General features: G+C 45.7%; 1 protein-coding gene across 6 annotated transcripts in view; it reads right to left on the bottom strand.

Moving 5' to 3' along the window:
* The window catches only part of EVL (Enah/Vasp-like), a 163,110-nt gene that overhangs the window by 102,144 nt on the left and 37,665 nt on the right, over positions 1-23,301 (bottom strand). For 2 of the 6 annotated variants that reach the window (XM_089908198.1, XM_089908196.1), the window contains exon 1: positions 12,093-12,434. The exons of 1 other annotated variant lie outside the window; for it this stretch is intronic. Coding sequence is in view for 1 of the 5 variants with exons in the window: in XM_022576096.2 (XP_022431804.1) it covers positions 20,537-20,559 (23 nt within the window). In the remaining 4 variants the exon portion in view is untranslated. Of the gene's footprint in view, positions 1-12,092; positions 12,435-20,536; positions 20,711-23,301 lie in introns of those variants that run through there. 3 more of the 6 variants (XM_022576100.3, XM_089908197.1, XM_022576096.2) reach the window with 3 other exon arrangements.

The raw sequence follows: 23,301 nt of genomic DNA, 5'->3' as shown, positions 1-23,301 counted from the left end.
TTGGAATTAAGGGAACAACAGAAGGCGGACCATTACTGTCAATAACAGTCATATTCATATTCAGTGACAAACACGTACTACCGCATATGATACATTCTCATGTTATGAGTGTAGTAAGAGCACCATGAGTTTTCAGTGTGATATTTTACGTATTCATCAGCTCTTCCACGCTTACAGTGTCAGACGCATTTGAAAGAGGAAGAAACTGAGACATGGGACAGTTGAGTGACTTTTACAAAAGCTCTCAGAGCTACTTATGGACCAAACAAATTAAACACACAGGCAGCAAAGGTTAAACAAAGAAGCGCCTGGGAGAAGCCCTTCTTCTTGGTCTCTAACAGCCCAGGGAAGGTCTGACTGATTGATGTATAAACTCCTTGGTGCAGGTGGGAAAATGTAAAAGCAAAAGCACAGAAAGATGCATAAAAAGGTTTAACTTCTTGAGAGGGAAGGGCATCCACTGTGTAGGAGTCAGGGTTGGTTTTGTTCTGTCTTGTTCTGTCCTCAGGTGAGTTTCCAGAGGAGCAAGAGGGCAACCACACTCCATCCTCGCTCTGCCCTGACGCTTGAAGTCAACATATGGGAAAAACAGTGAAACACAGAAGTAATCCAAGCACAGCGGAGAAGGTAAGCCTGCGTGTGGACCAGAGGGAGAGGATGCAGGCGCAGGAGTAACCCCACACAGCAGATTATGAACAAGGAGCAAGGAGAAGTTCACAAGAGAAAAACACAGCAACTGGTGACAGCAGACAAGAACAGGGAGGAAAGCAAGCGGGGAAACAAGAGGGGCTTGTAAGAAACTGCAGAGGGAGCAAGGTGCTAGTAACACCATCACCACGTACTGAGCCGCTGGCCGAGTTGTCCACGTGCCAGAAGCCAGCACGCAGAGGGACAGACACCACCCAGGACCGGCTCGAAGCCGCCACTGGGACACACGAGCCAAGGGAAAAGAGTGGGTTAAGATGCTGACGAGTCCAGGAGAGGAAATTACTTAGGACCCCCTTAGCATGGAGGGATGGACCCACGTTGTCATTTATTTAGAACTTTCTTGCATGTGGTTTAAACCTAGTTCTTTTATCTATACTGTGCACCCGAGGTTATTCACTTTACTTAAAGTTCCACTTTAAGAAGCCTGACATGGGCTCCTCCAGCTTCCGCCATTGCTGCGCAGCACCAGCTTTACCCTACCTAGTCTTCCTTCTTCAGGTTTCTACCACTGGCTGTCCATCTTCTGCGTTTTCTTGCATTTTTCCCCCCTCAGAGTTCAGTCCACCACTCCTGGCCTTTAGTTTCAGAGTCACAGGGAACGGGTGCTGTACTTTAGGACGCAGTGGATGATGAAATTCACCTGAGACCACAGAGCCAGAGAAGGCCAAACTGAGTTTTGAATCTGGCAATCTTGACCGCAGAGCCCTCCGGCCTAAAGCCATGTGGCTGACAGGGTCTTCGTGCTCTGTCCGGGTGTCAGGCCTGTGCCTCTGAGGTGGGAGAGCCAAGTTCAGGACATTGGTCCAGCAGAGACCTCCCAGCCCCACGTAATATCAATCAGCGAGAGCTCTCCCAGAGATGCCCGTCTCAACACTAAGACCCAGTTCCACCCAATGGCCAGCAAGCTCCAGTGCCGGACGCCCGATGCCAAACAACTAGCAAGACAGGAACACAACCCCACCCATTAGCAGAGAGGCAGCCTAAAATCATACTAACTTCACAGACACCCCAAAACACACCACCAGACACAGTCCTGCCCACCAGAAAGACAAGATCCAGCCTCATCTACCAGAACACAGGCACTACTCCCCTCCAGCAGGAAGCCTACACAACCCAGTGAACCAACCTTAGCCACTGGGGGCAGACACCAAAAACAAGGGGAACTACAAACGTGCAGCCTGTGAAAAGGAGACCCCAAACACGGTAAGTTAACCAAAATGGGAAGACAGAGAAACACACAGCAGATGAAGGAGCAAGATAAAAACCCACCAGACCTAATAAATGAAGAGAAAATAGGCAGTCTACCTGAAAAAGAATTCAGAGTAATGATAGTAAAGATATCCAAAATCTTGGAAATAGAATTAAGAAAATACAACAAACATTTAACAAGGACCTAGAAGAACTAAAGCACAAACAAACAATGATGAACAATACAATAAATGAAATTATAAATTCTCTAGAAGGAATCAATAGCAGAATAACTGAGGCAGAAGAACAGATAAGGGACCTAGAAGATAAAATAGTGGAAATAACTACTGCAGAGAAGAATAAAGAAAAAAGAATGAAAAGAATTGAGGGCAGTCTCACAGACCTCTGGAACAGTATTAAACGTACCAACATTCGAATTATAGGGGTCCCAGAAGAAGAGGAAAAGAAAGGGACTGAGAAAATATTTGAAGAGATTATAGTTGAAAACTTCCCTAATATGGGAAAGGAAATAGTCAATCAAGTCCAGGAAGCGCAGAGAGTCCTATACAGAAAAAAAATCCAAGGAGAAACACGCCAAGACACATACTAATCAAACTATCAAAAAATAAATACAAAGAAAAAATACTAAAAGCAGGAAGGGAAAAGCAACAAATAACACACAAGGGAATCCCCATAAGGTTAAGAGCTGATCTTTCAGCAGAAACTCTGCAAGCCAAAAGTGAGTGGCAGGGCATTTTTTTTTTTTTTTTTGCAGGGCATATTTAAAGTGATGAAAGGCAGAAACCTACAACCAAGATTACTCTACCCAGCAAGGATCTCATTCAGATTAGCTGGAGAAATTAAAACCTTTACAGACAAGCAAAAGCTAAGAGAATTCAGCACCACCAAACCTGCTTTAAAACAAATGATAAAGGAACTTCTCCAGGCAGGAAACACAAGAGAAGGAAAAGGGCTACAAAAACAAACCCAAAACAATTAAGAAAATGGTAAGCGGAACATACATATTGACAATTACCTTAAATGTAAATGGACTAAATGCTCCAACTAAAAGACATAGACTGGCTGAATAAATACAAAAAAAAGACCTGTATATATGCTGTCTACAAGAGACCCACTTCAGACCTAGGGACACATACAGACTGCAAGTGAGGGGATGGAAAAAGATATTCCATGCAAATGGAAATCAAATGAAAGCTGGAGAAGCAATTCTCATATCAGACAAAATAGACTTTGAAATAAAGACTATTATAAGAGACAAAGAAGGACACTACATAATGATCAAGGGATCAATCCAAGAAGAAGATACAACAATTGTAAATATTTATGCACCCAATATAGGAGCATCTCAATACATAAGGCAAATGCTAACAGCCATAAAAGGGGGAATGGACAGTAACACAATCATGGTAGGGGACTTTAACACCCCACCTTCACCAATGGAAAGATCATCCAAAATGAAAATAAATAAGGAAACACAAGCTGTAAATAATACATTAAACAAGACGGACTTAACTGATATTTATAGGACGTTCCATCCAAAACCAACAGAATACACATTCTTCTCAAGTGCTCATGGAACATTCTCCAGGATAGACCATATCTTGGGTCACAAATCCAGCCTTGGTAAATTTAAGAAAACTGAAATCATATCAAGTATCTTTTTGGACCACAGGCTATGAGACTAGATATCACTTACAGGAAAAATCTATAAAAAATACAAACACATGGTGGCTAAACAATACACTACTTAATAACCAAGAGATCACTGAAGAAATCAAAGAGGAAATCAAAAAATACCTAGAAACAAATGACAATGAAAACACGAAGACCCAAAACCTATGGGATGCAGCAAAAGCAGTTCTAAGAGGGAAGTTTATAGCAATACAATCCTACCTCAAGAAACAAGAAACACCTCAAATAAACAACCTAACATTAAACCTAAAGCAATTAGAGAAAGAAGAACAAAAAAACCCCAGAGTTAGCAGAAGGAAATAAATCATAAAGATCAGATCAGAAATAAATGAAAAAGCAATGAAGGAAACAACAGCAAAGATCAATAAACCTAAAAGCTGGTTCTTGAGAAGACAAACAAAATAGATAAACCATTAGCCAGACTCATTAAGAAAAAAGGGAGAAGACTCAAATCAATAGAATTAGAAATGAAAAAGGAGAAGTAACAACTCACACTGCAGAAATACAAAGGATCATGAGAGATTACTACAAGCAACTCTATGCCAATAAAATGGACAACCTGGAAGAAATGGACAATTTCTTAGAAAAGCAAAACCTTCTGAGACAGAACCAGGAAGAAATAGAAAATATAAACAGACCAGTCACAAGCACTGAAATTGAGACTGTGATTAAAAATCTTCCAACAAACCAAGGCTCAGGACCAGATGGCTTCACAGGCGAATTCTATCAAACATTTAGAGAAGAGCTAACACCTATCCTTCTCAAACTCTTCCAAAATATAGCAGAGGGAGGAACACTCCCAAACTCATTCTATGAGGCCACCATCACCCTGATACCGAAACCAGAGAGAGTTGTCACAAGGAAAGAAAACTACAGGCCAATATCACTGATGAACATAGATGCAAAAATCCTCAACAAAATACTAGCAAACAGAATCCAACAGCACATTAAAAGGATTATACACCATGACCAAGTGGGGTTTATCCCAGGAATGCAAGAATTCTTCAATATACGCAAATCATTCAATGTGATAAACTACATTAACAAATTGAAGGAGAAAAACCATATGATCATCTCAATAGATGCAAAGAAAGCTTCTGACAAAATTCAATACACATTTATGATAAAAATCCTCCGGAAAGTAGGCATAGAGGGAACTTACCTCAACTAAGAAAGGCCATATATGACAAACCCACAGCCAACATCGTTCTCAATGGTGGAAAAATGAAACCATTTCCACTAAGATAAAAGGAACCAGACAAGGTTGTCCACTCTCACCACTATTATTCAACATAGTTTTGGACATTTTAGCCACATCAATCATAGAAGAAAAAGGACTCCAAATCGGCAAAGAAGAAGTAAAGCTGTCACTGTTTGCAGATGACATGATACTATACATAGAGAATCCTAAAGATGCTACCAGAAAACTACTAGAGCTAGTCAATGAATTTAGTAAAGTAGCAGGATACAAAATTAATGCACAGAAATAGCTTGCATTCCTATACACTAATGATGAAAAGTCTGAAAGAGAAATTAAGGACACACTCCCATTTACCACTGCAACAAAAAGAATAAAATACCTAGGAATAAACCTACCTAAGGAGACAAAAGACCTGTATGCAGAAAACTATGAGACACTGATGAGAGAAATGAAAGATGATACAAACATATGGAGAGATATACCATGTTCTTGGATTGGAGAATCAACATTGTGAAAATGACTATACTACCCAAAGCAATCTAGAGATTCAATGCAATCCCTATCAATCTACCAATGGCATTTTTCACAGAACTAGAGCAAAAAATTTCATAATTTATATGGAAACACAAAAGACCCTGAACAGCCAAAGCAATCTTGAGAAAGAAAAATGGATCTGGAGGAATAAGGCTCCTGGACTTCAGACTATACTACAAAGCTACAGTAATCAAGACAGTATGGTACAGGCACAAAAACAGAAATATAGATCAATGGAACAGACAGGATAGAAAGTCCGGAGATAAACCCACGCACATATGGTCACCTTATTTTTGATAAAGGAGGCAAGAATATACAATGGCGAAAAGACAGCCTCTTCAATAAGTGGTGCTGGGAGACCTGGACAGCTATATGTAAAAGAATGAGGTTAAAACACTCCCTAATACCATACACAAAAATAAACTCAAAATGGATTAAAGACCTAAATGTAAGGCCAGACACTATAAAACTCTTAGAGGAAAACATAGGCAGAACACTCTATGACAAAAATCACAGCAAGATCCTTTTTGACCCACCTCCTAGAGAGACGGAAACAGAAACAAAAATAAACAAATGGGACCTAATGAAACTTAAAAGCTTTTGCACAGAAAAGGAAACCATAAACAAGATGAAAAGACAACCCTCCGAATGAGAGAAAAGACTTGCAAATGAAGCAACTAACAAATGATGCATCTCCAAAATTTACAAGTAGCTCATGCAGCTCAATAACAAAAAAACAAACAACCCAATCCAAAAATGGGCAGAAGATCTAAGCACACATTTCTCCAAAGAAGATATACAGATTGTCAACAAACACATGAAAGGATGCCCAACATCACTAATCATTAGAGAAATGCAAATCAAAACTACAATGAGGTATACCACCTCACACCAGTCAGAATGGCCATCAAAAAAATCTACAAACAATAAATGCTGGAGAGGGTGTGGAGAAAAGGGAACCCTCTTGCACTGTTGGTGGGAGTGTAAATTGATACAGCCAGTATGGAGAACAGCATGGAGGTTCCTCAAAATATTAAAAACAGAACTACCATACGACCCAGCAATCCCACTATGGGGCATATACCCTAAGAAAACCATAATTCAAAAAGAGTCATGTACCACAATGTTCACTGCAGCTCTATTTACAACAGCCAGGACATGGAAGCAACTTAAATTTCCATCGACAGATGAATGGATAAAGAAGATGTGGCACATATACACAATGGAATATTACTCAGCCATAAAAAGAAACAAAACTGAGTTATTTGTAGTGAGGTGGATGGCCCTGGAGACTGTCATACAGAGTGAAGTAAGTCAGAAAGAGAAAAATAAATACCGTATGCTAACTCATATATGTGGAAACTAAAAAAACAAAAATGGTTCTGAAGAACCTAGGGGCAGGACAGGAATAAAGATGCAGACGTAGAGAATGGACTTGAGGACCCGGGAAGGGTAAGCTTGGACGAAGTGAGAAAGTGGCATGGACATGTATACACTACCAAATGTAAAATAGATAGCTAATGGGAAGCAGCCGCACAGCACAGGGAGATCAGTTCAGTGCCTTGTTACCACCTAGAGGGGTGTGATAGGGAGGGCAGGAGGAACACGCAAGGAGGAGGAGATATCAGGATATATGTATATGTATAGCAGTGAATCAGCTAACACACCACTGTAAAGCAATTATACTCCAATAAAGATGTTAAAAAAAAAAAAACCTAAAAAAAGAAAAAGATAGGGCTTCCCTGGTGGCGCAGTGGTTGAGAGTCCGCCTGCCGATGCAGGGGACACGGGTTCATGCCCCGGTCCGGGAGGATCCCACATGCCGCGGAGCGGCTGGGCCCGTGATCCATGGCCACTGAGCCTGCGCGTCCGGAGCCTGTGCTCCGCAACGGGAGAGGCCACAACAGTGAGAGGCCTGCGTACCGTGTAAAAAAAAAAAAAAAAAAAAAAGTTAAACGAATGAGCCTGTATTAGTCAACTTGGGTGGCTGTAACGAAATACCCCAGAGTGGGAGCTTAGAAGCAGCAATTAACTTTGTCACAGTTCTGGAGGCTGCAAGTCCAAATCAAGGTGTCTGCAGGGTTGGTTTCTCTAGAGGTCTCTCACCTGACTTGTACAATAGATGTCGCCTTTCCTTGTGTCCTCACACAGCCTTCCTCTGTGCACGAGCTCTCCTGGTGACTCTGCCTCTTCTTATATGGACACAAGTCGTATGGGATTAGGGCTCCACCCTTACGACCTAATTTAACCTTCAGTGCCTCCTTAAAGGTCCCATCTCCAAATACAGTCACACTTGGAGATTAGAGCTTCAACCTATGAATTCAGGGGGACACAATTCCATCCATATCAGTGTCCTAGACCACAGTCCTTTGTTAAACACCCAGATGGAATACAACACTGTAAATGTGGTCTGACAATTTTGAAGATTACTGGGACAGTCATCTCCTCCGGAGGTAAAAATGATACAGTTTTTAGTCTGTTTTTATTTATCTTGCATGGTTTTGTATTATTTGGGATTCTTTAGGTTGTAGGTGACAGATATTAATGGGAAAAAAATGGAATTTATTAGTTCATACAGTACAAAAAAGTGGGCTCATGAATAAGCCTGGATTAAGCAGGGCGGAAAGTGGGACACACAAGCTCAGTGATGCCAGGAGAATTCGGTTTCTTTGGCCTTTGCTGAACCCTACTTCTCTCTCTGGCTTCACTAGCAGAACATCTTTCCCCACATAGTGGGAAAGAAGGTTACCAATGACTTGAGGCTTTCATGATCCTGACAGAGAAAACCGGCATCTTCCCTAATAGCTCTAGCCCATCAGGGGTCTCATGGAGGACTCTTAGAAGACATGCCCGCACCTAAGCCAATCACCACAGTCAGGGGACTGAGTTTTGGCCGGGCCAGGCCTGGGTTGTGTGCTACCCCAGAGTGGCGGTGAGTTGTCAGGCCCACACTAACTGCATGACCAGGTCAAGTTACCAGGGAACGGAAAGCTAGCTCCCCTCTACTTAACCCCTCCTCTCCAAAACGGCTGCTGGGCAAAACACAGTATCTTTCTAGCAATAAATGCTATTCCAGCAAACAAACAGGTGTGCTAAAAAGTATTTTGACTGCCTCTCTCTTTTTAAAAATTTCTTGATCTTTGTGCAACATCTTACTTATTGAAATAACCTCAAGCCCATCTCTGTCTCTTTGGCCAGGTGCTAAAAAACCAATGACTTATTTCAAGTGGGTACAGAATGCCCTGACATCTTAGCACTTCCCATCAGTAAGATCTGTACTGGAAAGCAAAACCGCAGCAAGTTTCTCCTCCTTACAGTCCTTGAAAAGAGCTAGACTTTATCATGGAAACATCAAGAGTAATTCCATCAAGAGGGTGATACATTAGAAATTCCTTTAAAAAAAAAAAACCACCACAGATGGGCACATCTGAGAGAATGAGCATTGTAAAAAATAAAAGAGGGCTTCCATGGTAGCGCAGTGGTTAAGAATCCGCCTGCCAACGCAGGGGACATGGGTTCGAGCCCTGGTCTGGGAAAATCCCACATGCCGCGGAGCAACTAAGCCTGTGTGCCACAACTACTGAGCCTGCGCTCTAGAGCCCACAAGACACAATTACTGAGCCCGCGCGCCACAACTACTGAAGCCCATGTGCATAGAGCCCGTGCTCCGCAACAAGAGAAGCCACCGCAATAAGAAGCCCACGCACCGCAATGAAGAGTAGCTCCCACTCGCTGCAACTAGAGAAAGCTCGCACACAGCAACGAAAACCCAACGCAGCCAAAAATAAATAAATAAATTTATTAAAGAAAAAAAGCTAACACGTGCACACTGTTGAATGAAATTTACTATTTGGAACTGTCAAAAATTTCTTGCTGCCAGGGACATGTCAGAAACACACAAAATAAACTGCCTTGGCAATCCAAACTGGGGTACAACAAAGTGAGTGACAGAAACATGGTTCTTGATTTTCCAATTGAGTGACTTCATTAAACTCCAAAAACATAAAACCTAGCAAAAACACAACTGAGAAAGAAAATTCAAGGAACATTTAAAAAAACTTTTCAGTTGTAACATGTCAGCTACAGAACTCAGAGACACATAAGACAAAATTCATTCATTCATGGAACAACTTTTTTTTTTTTTTTTTTGCGGTACGCGGGCCTCTCACTGTTGTGGCCTCTCCCATGGCAGAGCACAGGCTCTGGGCGCGCAGGCTCAGCGGCCACGGCTCACGGGCCCAGCCATTCCGCGGCATGTGGGATCTTCCCAGACCGGGTCACGAACCCGTGTCCCCTGCATTGGCAGGCGGACTCTCAACCACTGTGCCACCAGGGAAGCCCCCACGGAACAACTTTTAATTGTCCTTCAAACAGCTAGTAGATGCCGTGTTAGGTACTAGGGCACTAAATGAACTTGGCAAATAACAACTGAAAAAAGAACTACGCGTTTTAAAAAAAAGTGCTTGTTAACAAAGCACTTTTGCGTATATAATCACTTTTCCTCACAACAATATTTTACAGATAAGGCAAGTGAGACCCAAAAAGAATAAATGATTTGCCCCAAATTACACAGCCAGTAAGAGCAGAAGCCTGAACTCACACCTAAATGAGACTTCAAATCACAGGCTCTATTTATTATCTTCTTCCATTTATGTATTTTGCTCTGAATATTCTCCTCTCCCCCCTCTTCCAATTCCCAGGCTCAGATTCTCCTTCCGCTACAGCAGCATTTTCCAGAGTTAAAACTAAAAATTAAGTGTTAGGCAATAAAGTTCCTTCATCAAACACACATGGGAAACTCGGGGCAAAATTCACACATATACCCACACCCGCCGCTACAGGACTTCTCAGAGCCTTCATGCTACTCTCCAGGGCACGGGGTGTGCAATTTTCCTCAAACAGCTGACCACAGAACTTTGTTCCCCATGAAGCCCCTTGTACGACTAAGACAGCAGTCAAAAGCACAGGTCTGAGAGTCAGACGGCCCTGGGTTCAAATGCCAGCTCTGTGTGATGCTGGACAAGTTGTGAAACAGATACGACAATAACAGCAGCTGTGTCAGGATTCCTATGAGGACGGCAGTACATGTGTTCATGCCTACAAAGTGCTTAGCAGGTTACAATGATCACAGTCAGGGCTCAATAAATGTGATATACTCACTTATCCAATGAAACATTATATAAAGCAAATAGTGCCAGAATACCTCACAGACTCTGTTTTACAAAATTAGGGTCCGAATGATAAAAACAAGCATTGACTTTTTAGGTAGAAGACCTAGATCCAATTTCCAGCTTTAACAATTAAGCAGATGTGTGACTCTGAGGAAGTGACCTAACCTCTCTGAACCTTAGGCGCCTCTTAGATAAGATGGTAATAATAATGCCTAGCTCATAGGATTGTTGGGAAAATTAGAGATGATAACAAAAGTGTCTGGAATACGGCGGGTACACGTGTACACGTGTTATCTTGTTTGCATCTGAATCTAGAAGAACCAGAAAAACTTTTCATTTAAATATGTAACGACTGTTTAAACTTCACATGCATTTTTACTAGCTCAAACCTTTTCTAAGTCCCTACAGCTTTGAAACCCTACCACCTGGCCCTTCCAGGCCTTCCTGCTGGTCTACTGCCCGGACAGACCCTGCCCGTGCACAGCAGGTCCTGCTCCCCAGACTCAGTACCTATCTCAAAATCCCAATCATGCCTCCGTGCTCAGTGATGAACAGACGTCAGAGAGGCAGCAAATTGTCCTTTTTCCTGCCGTTTCCCCTTCTAGGGCCTAGAACAATGACTGGCATATGGTAGAGGGTTTTAAATAAGTCATAAAAATGAGCAAATAAAAAGTGCTGAGAAGCCAGGCTGCATCCAGCTCTGCTCAAGTGTGACAGATGGGATGAAGATGCATCAAACACTGCTTCTGCCTTCAAGTATCCCTCAGTCTAGTCAGGAAAATAAGATTGAGAAACATTAAATATTAGATTATGTGTTATACAGCTTGAGTGCTCTATGGGAGTTCAGTGAAAGGAGAATGTATTTGGGCGACAGAGGTCAGAAAAGGCTCCTGAAGGTAGCGTGTGCAGTCCTGGGTTTTGAAGGGTTTCATGGGAAGAAAACAACGGTTTTGACAGAGTAAAGGGACAAAGTTGGTGATTAAACAGTTAATTGCACTAGGGAATCTTAAGTAAAGAAAAAGGTATGGGCGAATCCTGTGAGTTAATGATCAGTCAAGAAAGCAGGTTTGCTTAACCACAAAACCGAACGGGCTTGCTTAGCAACAAAGCCATGCAACAGAAGCATGAGACATGCCCCCCCAAAACACTAAAACAATGGTGGAATGAGGCCCACATCCTGCCCAGTGAGGCCAGTGAGTTAGTGAATCCTAGGACATGCTCCTCTACACACACGAAAAACAAAAATGTGAGGAAAAGGTGACATTACACTGAAACCCGAGACGGTTTACTGCATTTCAGTGTACGTTACCGCCGTTTTGCTCGTTTCCATGGTTCCGTGACAGTCCCAGTTCGCCAGTGTAGGGGCAAGAGAACTCCCCCACCCGCCGTGGAGGAGGAGCTGATGGTGGAGGCCTGACGTCTGCTTAAGAGTGAGGACGAAGGTGGTCTTCTCCCCCGCCCCACTTTTCCTTCGATTATAAACCGTAGCCCACTAAGTTCTGGGGGCAGCACTCCCTTGCCTTCCCGCTTGTATCTCTCACAAGCATCCTATACTTACTAATAAACTCTTTGCTTACCTGTCACTCTGCCTCTCGCTGAATTCTTGAAACGCGTTCTGTGGTTTCAGTTTAGAGACGGGGAAGCAAAGTGGCACGTGCAGATCTGTGACTAAATCCGTGTTTTGGAGCAGAGGGAAGATTCCTGGGAGTTAAGCTTTAAGAGAGAGCATGCAGTCAGGCCACAGACGGCTTCATTCGCAGAAGACAAAGGGGAGCTGCACTGGTGGTGGACAGAGTTCTACTGCAACTTGGTAAAGGGCCGTCCCCCCAATACTAGGACTTGTTCCCCGCACTGCCCACCTTTCTTTGAGGCAGGCTGTATTCAAGTTTTCAGTCAGGGCGGGGTGAGTTGATTCACACTTCGAATCACCACAGGAACCTGATCATCATAACGCCCCAACCAAGACCAGGAAAACAAACAGTTTTATCAACTGTAGCAAAACATATCTGCCTTCCTCTACCTTAGGAATCTCTAATGCCCTCAACTCTTCAGTAAGTTGGTGAATAAGGAAAATACACAGTCTTCACTCTGGCTTTGGAAGTGCTCCAAGGTTCATTCGACTATGAAAGCATCCTCTCTCCAGGAAAAGGAATTTCATCACTGAGTACAAACACTTCTTTAAATCATACAGTTTGCTTGATGTCCTGTTCATAAACGTATATCCAACCACATAGTTTTACCCATCTCTCCTGAGAAGGCTCTATCTTGACTCAATACACAGCTTCTGATCCACGGCACACAGTGAAATAGGAAGGACAGAGCTTCTGAATACCCTGGAGGGAGCCCCAGAGGGACACCCACCTTCCTGCTCCGGGTTCGCTTTCCTATGACCCTGTGCTCCAGGGGCATAGGGGTGATCTCAGGGACGGAAGGGCTCCCCGTTTCCAGTTTTCTCCAGTGCCTCCACAAATAAACGCAGGCTGCCTTTTCTCTCCTCCAGCCCTTGTACTGAGGAAGACGGAGGCCAAGCTAGTCTCAAAGACGCACAGCGAGATCCGTCCTGGCGTCGGGCAGGCCCTGAAGTGGCTGACTGGAGTGAAAACAATCCCACTCACTTGTAACCGGGCTCAGCAGGAACTCGAGAGCCACAGGACCAGTTACCGAACCCAACAGACCACAAACCAGCAGGCCGTCAGTTCTAGACCCAGTGTTGTGTCTGTACGAGCCCCACACACTCAACACACCTGGGTTCAATCTGCCGCAGGAGGCGCCAGCTGAACTTGAAAGCACGTGTGACAGCGCCTTTCATTATCCAGGGCTCCTGACTTTCCCACGCTCCCGCATGGCCGTCATCTTGTTCTCTCTGAACCACATAAATTATTATTTATATTTTCCAGGTGGACCAACTACATCCCAGTGGAGTTAAGTGCCGTATCTAAGGTAACACAGTATCACTAGAACCTAGGGCTTTCAGGTTCCCAAGCTCAGGTTCTCCCCACACACTCCATAGGGAGGTGTGTCATCAGCGGAGCCTTGAAAAAAAACATGGACACGCCTGGACTCCACCTCTGAGTACCTGGACTCGGGAGGTTTGAGGTGCGACCCGGGCACCTGTGTCAGGTTTCAGTGCAACCTCCCAGTAGGGAACCATTACGGGGGATCCCCCAGTTGAGGTCTCCAGTGGCTTCTCCTGAGGCCCAGCAGAGCTGCCCCAGGATGTACTACGCCACATCCACAACAGCGCCCGCTGGGTGGAATGGTGCTCTCCACAGAGTTCCCCCCCGTAATTCACTCTGCTTCCCCCCAAAGGAGGGCTCACACACCGAACCTGTCCAGTGCGGCCCACTTCAGTTCAACAGACATCTACTGCTCATGTCAGTCTCTGGAGATAAAGAGATATGACCCGGAGGAATACAGAACAATGAAGAACGGGCCACGGACTAACCAGGGAGGCACTGGGACAACGTTGACACTTGATGGTGGGCTCTGGCTATGGTATCGTGATTAGGCAGAAAGCGGCAGTGTCCCAGTTATGTCAAATTCAGGGAACTTAATTAATCTCTCAGCCCAGTGAATCTGTGTGCCAACCAAGCCGAGATCCAGGCTCTCAGGTGATCAGTCACACCACAGTCAGTTCACTGTGTCATAAACATTTCAGCAGCAAACAGGATTATCTTCCACGGACTGACTGCTGGCATTCTGAGTCTGAATGCCAAGGAAACGGGGAGATCAGAGGTGCTCCCCACCCTTAAGAGTGTGTCAGGTCTCCTTCCTGGCTCCTGTGTAATTTCTAATCCAGGATGAGGGTCTGAATTAAATGCTCTGCTGCTTAAGGTAAATTAAAGGAATTAATTTATTGAGTATCTACTAAGTGCCAGGAACCCCGCCAGATGCTTTACATAAGTAATCTCATTTAATCAACACAGTAGCTCTGGGAGGTAAGTAATATCCCCATCTTACAGACAGGCAGACTAAACCACGAAGAACTTGGGTAACTTGTGCGAAGTAACAAGCCAGCACTGCAAAACATGCGTTTCCCACGAATATTTACATGTTCCCTAAAGGTGAAAAATGTGTGCCTCTGCAAAATAGTGACCTTCAGGGCAGAGAGAAGTGACCATCATGAGGAAAAGACAACCAGGTTGGGTTACCCTGAAAACAGTGAGAAAAAGTCCCTTCTCCTCAGGTTTTACCAGCCAAAATATGGCTAAGAGCACACTGCCCCTGGCTCCCGGCTCCCCGGGCCTCAGCTCCTGCACTGCTGCCAACAGCCCTTCCCTTTATTTTCACCCACCCAAATCCTATGCTTCTCTAAGACTCGCTCCAAGAGACGGCCCGGCCCGGCCCGCAAGTCTCCCTAACTTCCACAACAGAAAAACCAGATCCTCCTCCCAGCCCAGGCCCCTTATCCGGACCCCTGTGGAACTTCCCCTGGTTTTCCCTGGATTCCTTTTGTCTCTGGCCACCCCCACGCCATGCTTTTGGTGTTGGTTCAGCACCTTCTCAGGGACAGTTAATTCCCTGAGGGCAGGACCAACGATGACACATATTTGCATTTTCTACTGATGTTCAGGAAGTGGTCTGTTGGATGAAGGGCTATCCTAATAGCAAAAAGGCCCTCCCACCTCCAAAAGGACACACCTACACAGCTGGGAGACTCTTCTGCAACCATCCTAAGTAACTAGCAAGAGTTACACAGACCCAAGCTGGTGTCCTATTCTGGGGCTTATTCCTCTAGGTAATGAGTCCAGTTAAAATTCTTTCCTCTTAGTTCAGTTTTGCTTTGTTTTCTATATAAGAGACAAGAATGCTAAGCAAAGAGAAATGGGAGATGGAAACAAAAATTGTTTTATAAAGCAGCACCTGAACCAGTCAACTATGAACTGATTCCAAAATATAAAATGCAAACATTTATAGCAAAGTTTTATAATTTATACACTTCTTTCCTATATGTTATCCTCAAAATAGTCCTTTTCCTCTAAGAGAGGTAAAGAGAGATAAAGTGACTTCTGCAAGGTCCCAGCTTTTAAATTTACATTGTATGAACTGCGGGGGAGTCTGGTTCCACAACACTGCTTCGCTTTGAGTGAAACTCAACAACTGTAACACTTACTTAACAACGGAGAATAGACTGGTATTTTAAAATATATCTGCGTGGCCATCCTACAGCTAAATTCTCTGTTTCGCAAAATAACTTTTGCTTGTGGCTAGACAAACACTCAGCGAAACTCTCAAGTCAATGAAACTTGTCTGTCCTTCCCTCTCTGCTGCTCTACTTTTCTCTCCCTCAACCCTCCACCCTCTGCCCATGTACTCCAACCAGGTGCCCCTACTAAAGACCCACGTGGCTGTGCATACGAATAGCCCTGGGGGATCAGACAGCGTGACTGTGAGCTCCCCGCAGTTAGGGACTGTGACTTATTCAATTAAAGTTATTCTAACGCCCACAATATCAGTAGTGTAGACATTTAATAGTCAGACATTTACTAATCCCTCCTAGAGCTGATACTAGGCTAAGAGTTGGTAGTGAGGTAAGACGACTAAGATAATACCTCCTGGCCTCCAAGAGCTCATACTTTAGTAGGGCAGAAGGATGTGAAAGAGACTGTTACACAATTGCACTACAGTAAGTACTATTGATACATAGCTACATCACTAGGAGCCCTGGGAGCTAGGAGGAGGGGTCAGTCTGTTCTACCCTTGGGGGCAGAATATTCCTCTTCTATTCCCCGTCTTTTCCCACAGTCAGGGAGGTGAGCCAAGTGCCTGGAGCTACAACAGGCTCTGGGCCCAGAGGAGAGACTCAGAAAGGCTGTGCTGGCTGGAAGACACAAGGTCAATTCATAGGATGGCATTCTAGGCCCAGAGTATCAGAGAAAGAAGGACTGAACTGAAGTTGACCAGATCCCCATAACCGCTGGGTGACTTCAGGGAAATTACCTCACCCCTTTGAGCCTCTGTTCTCATTTCCTTCACTCATTGAACATTATTTATGGATTGGAGGTTTGGGGACAGTCCCATGTCTCTGAGCCTCTGTTTTCATTTTTATGTGGGTTAAAGTTACCAGGGGCAAAGCAGCTAGCAGTGTCTGGTACGTAGTATGTACTCAGTGATCAAGTTTCTGTACCTTTCCTTTCCCTGCCCAGCCCAGTTTCCATGTCCTGTTGATCTGAGATTTATTTCCTCACGACCATGTGAAAGTCACTGTACCTAAATATGTTTCTTCAAGGGATTACAGGACCCTGGGAAATGAGAGGGACTAAGCTGGCTTGGGCTCTGGACACTCAAATGGGGTGGTGGGGCTCTCCTCGTGTGCGAACTTCAGGTCTTCCCTGATGCCACTTTTTTTTTTTTTTTTTTTGCGGTATGCGGGCCTCTCACTATCGTGGCCTCTCCTGTTGCGGAGCACAGACTCCGGACGCGCAGGCTCAGCGGCCATGGCTCACGGGCCCAGCCGCTCCGCGGCATGTGGGATCTTCCCGGACCGGGGCACGAACCCGTGTCCCCTGCATCGGCAGGCGGACTCTCAACCACTGTGCCACCAGGGAAACCCTCCAACTGTGGATTTTAAATACTGGAGTTGGTATACCACATTCCTTCTGGAAATAAATCAGAATAAGTGGCAGGAATTCTGAGAAACAGCGGTTTCTGATTTGGGTTCCATTCTCACTTGAGGGATTATGAAGCCGAAAATCACATTTCAAACTCTTTATTCCAGGGTCGGTAAGGGGCTGCAGTCATTATTCTGGGTCTAGAGGTGGAGGAAAAACTAGACAGTATGCCACAAAGCTGTCTCCAGCAGGGCTCAGAGGACAGCCTCTGTGGTGTGCAGCTAACAGGTAAATGTTGACTTAAACTATCAGTTCCGCACACATCTCGCCTAAGAAGTTTTGTTTTTTTTTTTAAAGCAAAAACACAAATGCAGTGTGTCTCCCAGCACAGCCAGCTAACAGCTGGCCTCGTGTTAGGACAACACAGTCTTTCAGTCAGTGGAAGGTAGAAACCCCCTAACCAGCTGGAAAATGCCGGCCCGGTCTCTCAAGCTCTCGGGACCCTGCAGCGCTCCAGGCTTGGGCCCTGGGCCCCGGCACGTCACGACAATGAGCAGCCCATTCTAGAGTGAGGGCATCGCGGAGATTCCTCGTGAAATGTGCTCGCAGTTCTCTGGCACTCCTGCTGTGGGGGTGTGCTGAGGACACTTCACATTTTTCTCAGGAGGTCAGATGTCAGCTTTTCGACATGCTCTTCTGAACCAGCACACTCGGCGGGCACCACGGTACCATCCCAGGCCTGCGCCGAGCTAGCCAGAGAGCTTGCTTGCTTTTTCTTCCTTATTAAGTCCTCGTGAAAATGAACTGCGTCCGCCACTTACTAAGGCTTTACTGTGAGCCAAGCAGTTTTAGGCACTAAGGAGACAAAGTTAAAAAGACAGGATTGACAGACCACATTGGAACTCAGAGTCCAATAGGGAGTAACGGCAGGTAAACGTGTCTGTCAATCAGACTTCCTTTTAAAATGAACGTGGCCCTTGCGCTCTTGGAGTTGGGTGTGTGTACGGAGGGCTGTGTCCAGATAACCTGATGGAGACCCCCAGGGTCCTCTCCTCCCTTTATACTCATGTGGAAAGAGTGCTATAATTTATTAAGTAAGTTTATGTTATCTCATTTAATTCTAACAGTATTATAGACTTTCTTGGCAAGAACAACTATCCCCATTTGCAGTTGAGAAAATTGAGACTTCAGAACGATGAAGAGGCTGGCCAAGCCCACAAAGGAGCACACGGCAGAACGAGGATTATAAAGCAAGTCCCCTGGTTCTCGTCCCAGTGTTCCCTTCCAGCGCCGCCCCATGAGCGTGCCCCCCTCACGCCTGCACCCCCGCCTTGGCCCACCTGCCCATACCTGAACTGCAGCTTCTGGCTCCTCCCTGTACCTCCTTCCTCGCCTCTGCCTCAGACTTCCCACCTCAACGACAACAACGTCTGCTTTCCCCAAGCCAATGGTTCTCAAAGTCTGGTCCCCAGAACTGCAGCATCAGAAAACCTGGGAACTTATCGGACACACAGATCCTGAAGCCCCATTCCAGACCTGCTAGATCTGAAACTCTGGGGGTGGGTTTTCATGAGCCCTCCGGGTGATTCTGCTGCGTGCTATAGCTTCAGGACCCACCTGACCTAAACTAAAAAGCTAAGCTAAGCTCCTCTCGAGCGCAGCGTTGCCCCACCACAATCACCTGGCCCCCATGTGCATAGGCCCCATGACTAAAGAAGAAAGCCACCTGGTCTGGCCCCCGTGCAGCCGTCATAAAATGCAATCATACTCAGCGAAATTCCTCAGGGCCAGCTTAGGCAGAAACCTGAAGGGTAACAGGCTTCCCCACTTTCTCAGCTCAGCAGAGCAGTGGCCTTTAACCCAACCCCCTTCCACCTCATCAGACCCAGCTCTTGGCTCCGGGACTAGGTGCCACCACGGTGGGAGTGGGTTTGTTGATATGCATCCCTCCCCACTGACTACAAAATGCAACGAAAGGCTCCAAGCTTGTTCGAGGCAGAAGCCGAGACTTACTCCATCTCAAACAAATGCTAGCAATAAAATCTGAGCCTCACCATTGTACTACTTTCTACGATGTACAAAGCTCTTCCGTAACTCTCACAAGGATCAGGAAAGCCAATTTTGAAACTCGGATTAGAACCCAAGACTCACGATTCATTCCCTAAGGACCTATCTACTGTTACATGCCAGGCATTAAATAAATTCTTGTTAGTTATCTAATGGAGCTATCCTAAAACTGTAAGTTCTGGTCACGGTGTCACCCCATGTCGTCTGAGCACGTTGCCACGTGGAAAGAATGTTCTTTTCACAAACCCAGTCCATTAGAAATAATGCAGAGGCACGCTCTTAAACAAAGGATAACTTCCTGGATCCAAAGCCCCAAGTTTATAGAAAGGGCGGGAACAACCTCCGTAGCCCTGCTTTTCCTTGTGGAAAGCTGATAATGCTCTCATCCTCTCCCTTGATTTTGATCAAAAGGTCTCTAGTTTCCTCTTACAAGTAATGAAAGGTGGTAATTCTATTATCATTTTCATGTCTATAGCAGCAACATTTGGAGGGAACGAAAAAGGCCTGTGGAGGTTCCCACACAATCACTTCTTCGCCCATCAATATGGTATTTTCGTTCAGTTCTAAAATACACAAAAATTCCATCTGAGAAATGAGAAGCTGTCAGAGGTTAGAAACAGACACACTGTCTTCCGTATGCTCCGAAGAGGTGGAGACCTGCACAAGAATGAGCTGGTAACCCTCCCATCCCAGCTCCTTTATTTTCATTTCTTAGAGACTATCTCTTCTGGAGCACCCCCCCCCGCCCCTACATTCATACCCAGGGAGGAGAGATGGAGGAAAGAGAAGGCATAAGATTCACAAAAGACTCTAATCTGGAGCATTAATAATTACAGCAGCTGAAAAGCTGACGAAAGCAAAGAAGGACCCTGTTAACAAAACATCATGAGGGTACTTCCCAGAAAACCGCCCAGCCGCGAGATCACTATTCACAACGAGCAAAATCAGAGCCCAGATCAGATCTTGACTAAGCAGACAGACTTGCAGGATTTTCACCTTCACCGCTACAGTTAGCGTTTTTTAAAAGAGCAGTCAGGCTCCATGAGTTTGACAAAGGAAGAAAAACAAAAGGCAGCAAGAGACTCCTTCTGGATAAGCAGTTCCTACTCTGTATTCATACCTCTACACCAGCAACAGCACAGCTCAGATGAGGCACAAGGTGGGGTCCTCGGCACATTCACACACGATCAAACCAATTACCCACGCTGCATCTGTCCTGCAGTAAACAGCCTGGACTGGTACCACCTCCGCGCCTCCCGCCCCCGTGACCGGGAGAAACCCCGCCACAGAAAAGAACCCTTCTTTTGTGAGAACGAGCCAGAGCCTAAGCTGTCATTACACAGCAAAAACCTAGCGAGAACAAAAACCCAGCGGCAGACTGATGTAGAAAACCCAGAACATACCTGAATTCTTCAAATGCAAACATGACCTAGTCAGAGACAATTTCCTTATACTGCCTGGTAGCCTTTCTGGTTCGGAGGACAACCGTTTAGTCAGTCAGATGGTGCAAAGTGCAGAAGAAAGAGGCGGGTCTGCACCCCCCGACCCCCCATATTCTGAAGTAGAAGGCTTTCTGCAGACGGGCCTGCAGCCTCCAGCCAGCCAGCTGCTGACGAGCAGCAGCTGACAGGCAGGCAGCTAGAGGACCACGTGATCATTCCAGCAAGTCTGATTAACGCAGCGAATGCTGAGGCTCCACGCTGGGAGCTGGGTCAGTCCCGGGCAAGAAGTGGAACCCCAGGCACGCCTGGGATCCTGGGGAAATCACACAACACACGCCCCCCCAGCAAGAACCGTACGGGGGATGGGGTGGGGGGCAAGAGTGTAAAGGCACCAGAGCGCGATCTGTTCCCCCGCGCGCTGCTGGGTCACCTCACCCTCCCGCGGCCACCGCTGTGCTCAGGGTCAGGTACGGTGACCACCGTGGGCAGCGAACGCAGAGCAGACTGATACCTGGCTGCGTGCTACCGGAAATTCTTCAGAATTCTGTATTTTACCCTTCCACTATCAAACACTATTTTAGCACAAATGCACAAGCTGCTCTGGAATGACAGAATTCACATTTTATGCCCAGCACTTTACCACGAACAACATCACCCTGTAGGTCAACCAGAATGCGTGACCTCATTTACCTGATTATTCATTTATTGAGTGCCTAATATGTACCAGGCTCCAATTCCTTGAAGTACAAAAACTGCTGTAATAATTTCAGAACAGAAGTTAAGAAAAAGGAAACGAGACGTCAGCCAAAAAAAGAGGAATGTTTCCCCGCTTGTAAAGCCCGAGCTGGCGAGATTTGGCAAGTGAGCTGAGGCTGTGCTCTGAAAGTTGCCATTAAGGAGAACTGTAGCATCCGGATTGCAAATCTTTATAAAATAAGGCAAGCAGATCTCAAATAAAAACCGGCGAGTCACTCTTGACTTTTCTCCTCTCCCTCACACTGGTCACTGGCTCTGATTCTACCTCAGGAAGGTTTCTTTGAATCTGATCCTGCCCCACTCCCAGACCCACTGCCTCGGCTCTCGCCTTCAGCATTTCCCTCGTAGTCTCCTGCATTAGTAACTGGTCTTCCTTGTTCCGTCCCTTCTCTAACAATCTACCAGAACAATTGTTCTCAGTCTGACTTTGATGTCCGCCTATTTCAACCCTTAGTTCCTCGGTGGTCACGGGATTGAGTAAAAATGTCTCAGCGCAACACACAAAGTCTTATTTCTCCAACTTTCTTCCATTAAAACTTTTCACAGCCCCCAAAATTCAGCTAGACACTCCCAGTTCCCAAAATAAGCCAGGCCCTCTGTCCTCTGGTCCCCAGGCCAACTAACCCAGATTATTTCTTGCTCCCCACATGGGCTGCACCCTTCCACGTGGTCCCCATTGTTCCCTGGGCTGCTCCGTCCCCAGGGGCCTGACCCATCCGCAGGATGGTCAGCTGCTCTCTCTGCTGTCAACTGCGCTGCATTACAGCACCCTGCCCACCCCACATCTATGAGGCCCTTGAGGGAGGTCTGTGTGAAGTTAATGTCTGTATTCCCAGGGCCCAGTAGAGAGCTTGACAGGGAGGAGTTAGTAAAGGTTTGCTGAGCGAACCTCCGCAGCTTTCTATCAGGGAGAAAAAGCAAGCTAGGGCATGTGTGTATTCACATGCTCCTCTTTAAAGTAATGAAGTGATGAGGGCCAACTGAGGCGACTGACTGGTGAGCAGGATACCCTGTGGAGTTCTCTGTCCCTCAAACCACACAGCAATCGTCAACTAAGCCGGCCCAGATGCCTTCCACAGTATTCCTGACAGCCTCTGCCGAGACCCTCTAGTGATGGCAGCTTCTTGGCCGCACTGTGATAGATCAGAAAACGCAGGAGAGGCAGAGTCACTAAATAACCCAAGTTTAAGTCCCAGATCTGCCACCTGCTAACTCTGTGATCACTGGCAGCCCGAGACTCCCTGTATGTAAGACGGGAAGAATGCGGATCCTGCCCAGGCCTCTGTCACAGGATGGGGGCAAGGACCCAACAAGGCAGGACTTGTGAAAGTTCTTTACAAGCATGTAAAGTTACAGAGATGTTCTTCACTGTCTTCATTACTTCACAAGGTGGTCTCTCGCTGACAGCGCTGGGACGGCTCTTCTTTATGTGAGGCCACCCTGGCACTCAAGTTTTGTCTGTTCACAGGAGGTCATTTAATTTTTTTCCCAGGGGGAAGAGGGGCAAGGTATTTCTGTCCTGTGATTCTCAGGACAGGAATACAAGATAAATGGATATGCAGATAAAATCACTGTCCTAAGTCCTTTAAAAAAAAAAAAAAAAGCAGTAGAGTTTATCCAAGTCTTAGGAAGAACAATTTACCCATACCAAATAAAATGATATGATGTTTTAATTTATTAAACGACCTGGTTAGAGTCACAGATGGATAGGGGTAGGGGCAAGCTTCTCGAGGGAAAGGAGACACCAGACCGAGCACCCACTGCCCATCCTTCCCACCCTTGAGGGCGGGGTTAGTAAACAGCACACACCCCACAATGACTTGACGGATCTGTTGGTTGGTCTAAAGGTCAAAACCTACATTCCTGGTACTCTTTGCAAGGCATGGGAGGAGTAGCAGGGGCCTTAACCCCCAGAGACTGGGCACGGTGAGAACTGCCAGATGTGCTCTACCATGGCCGCCAGGAAGGTC

This window comes from Delphinapterus leucas, chromosome 2 (assembly GCF_059928025.1).
Source record: "Delphinapterus leucas isolate spDelLeu-1000000601 "Yukka" chromosome 2, BTC_Dleu_Yukka2, whole genome shotgun sequence".
Classification (NCBI taxonomy): domain Eukaryota; kingdom Metazoa; phylum Chordata; class Mammalia; order Artiodactyla; family Monodontidae; genus Delphinapterus; species Delphinapterus leucas.
The sequence above is the reverse complement of the archived record's forward strand: the minus strand, read 5'-3'. Positions and strand labels throughout refer to the sequence as shown.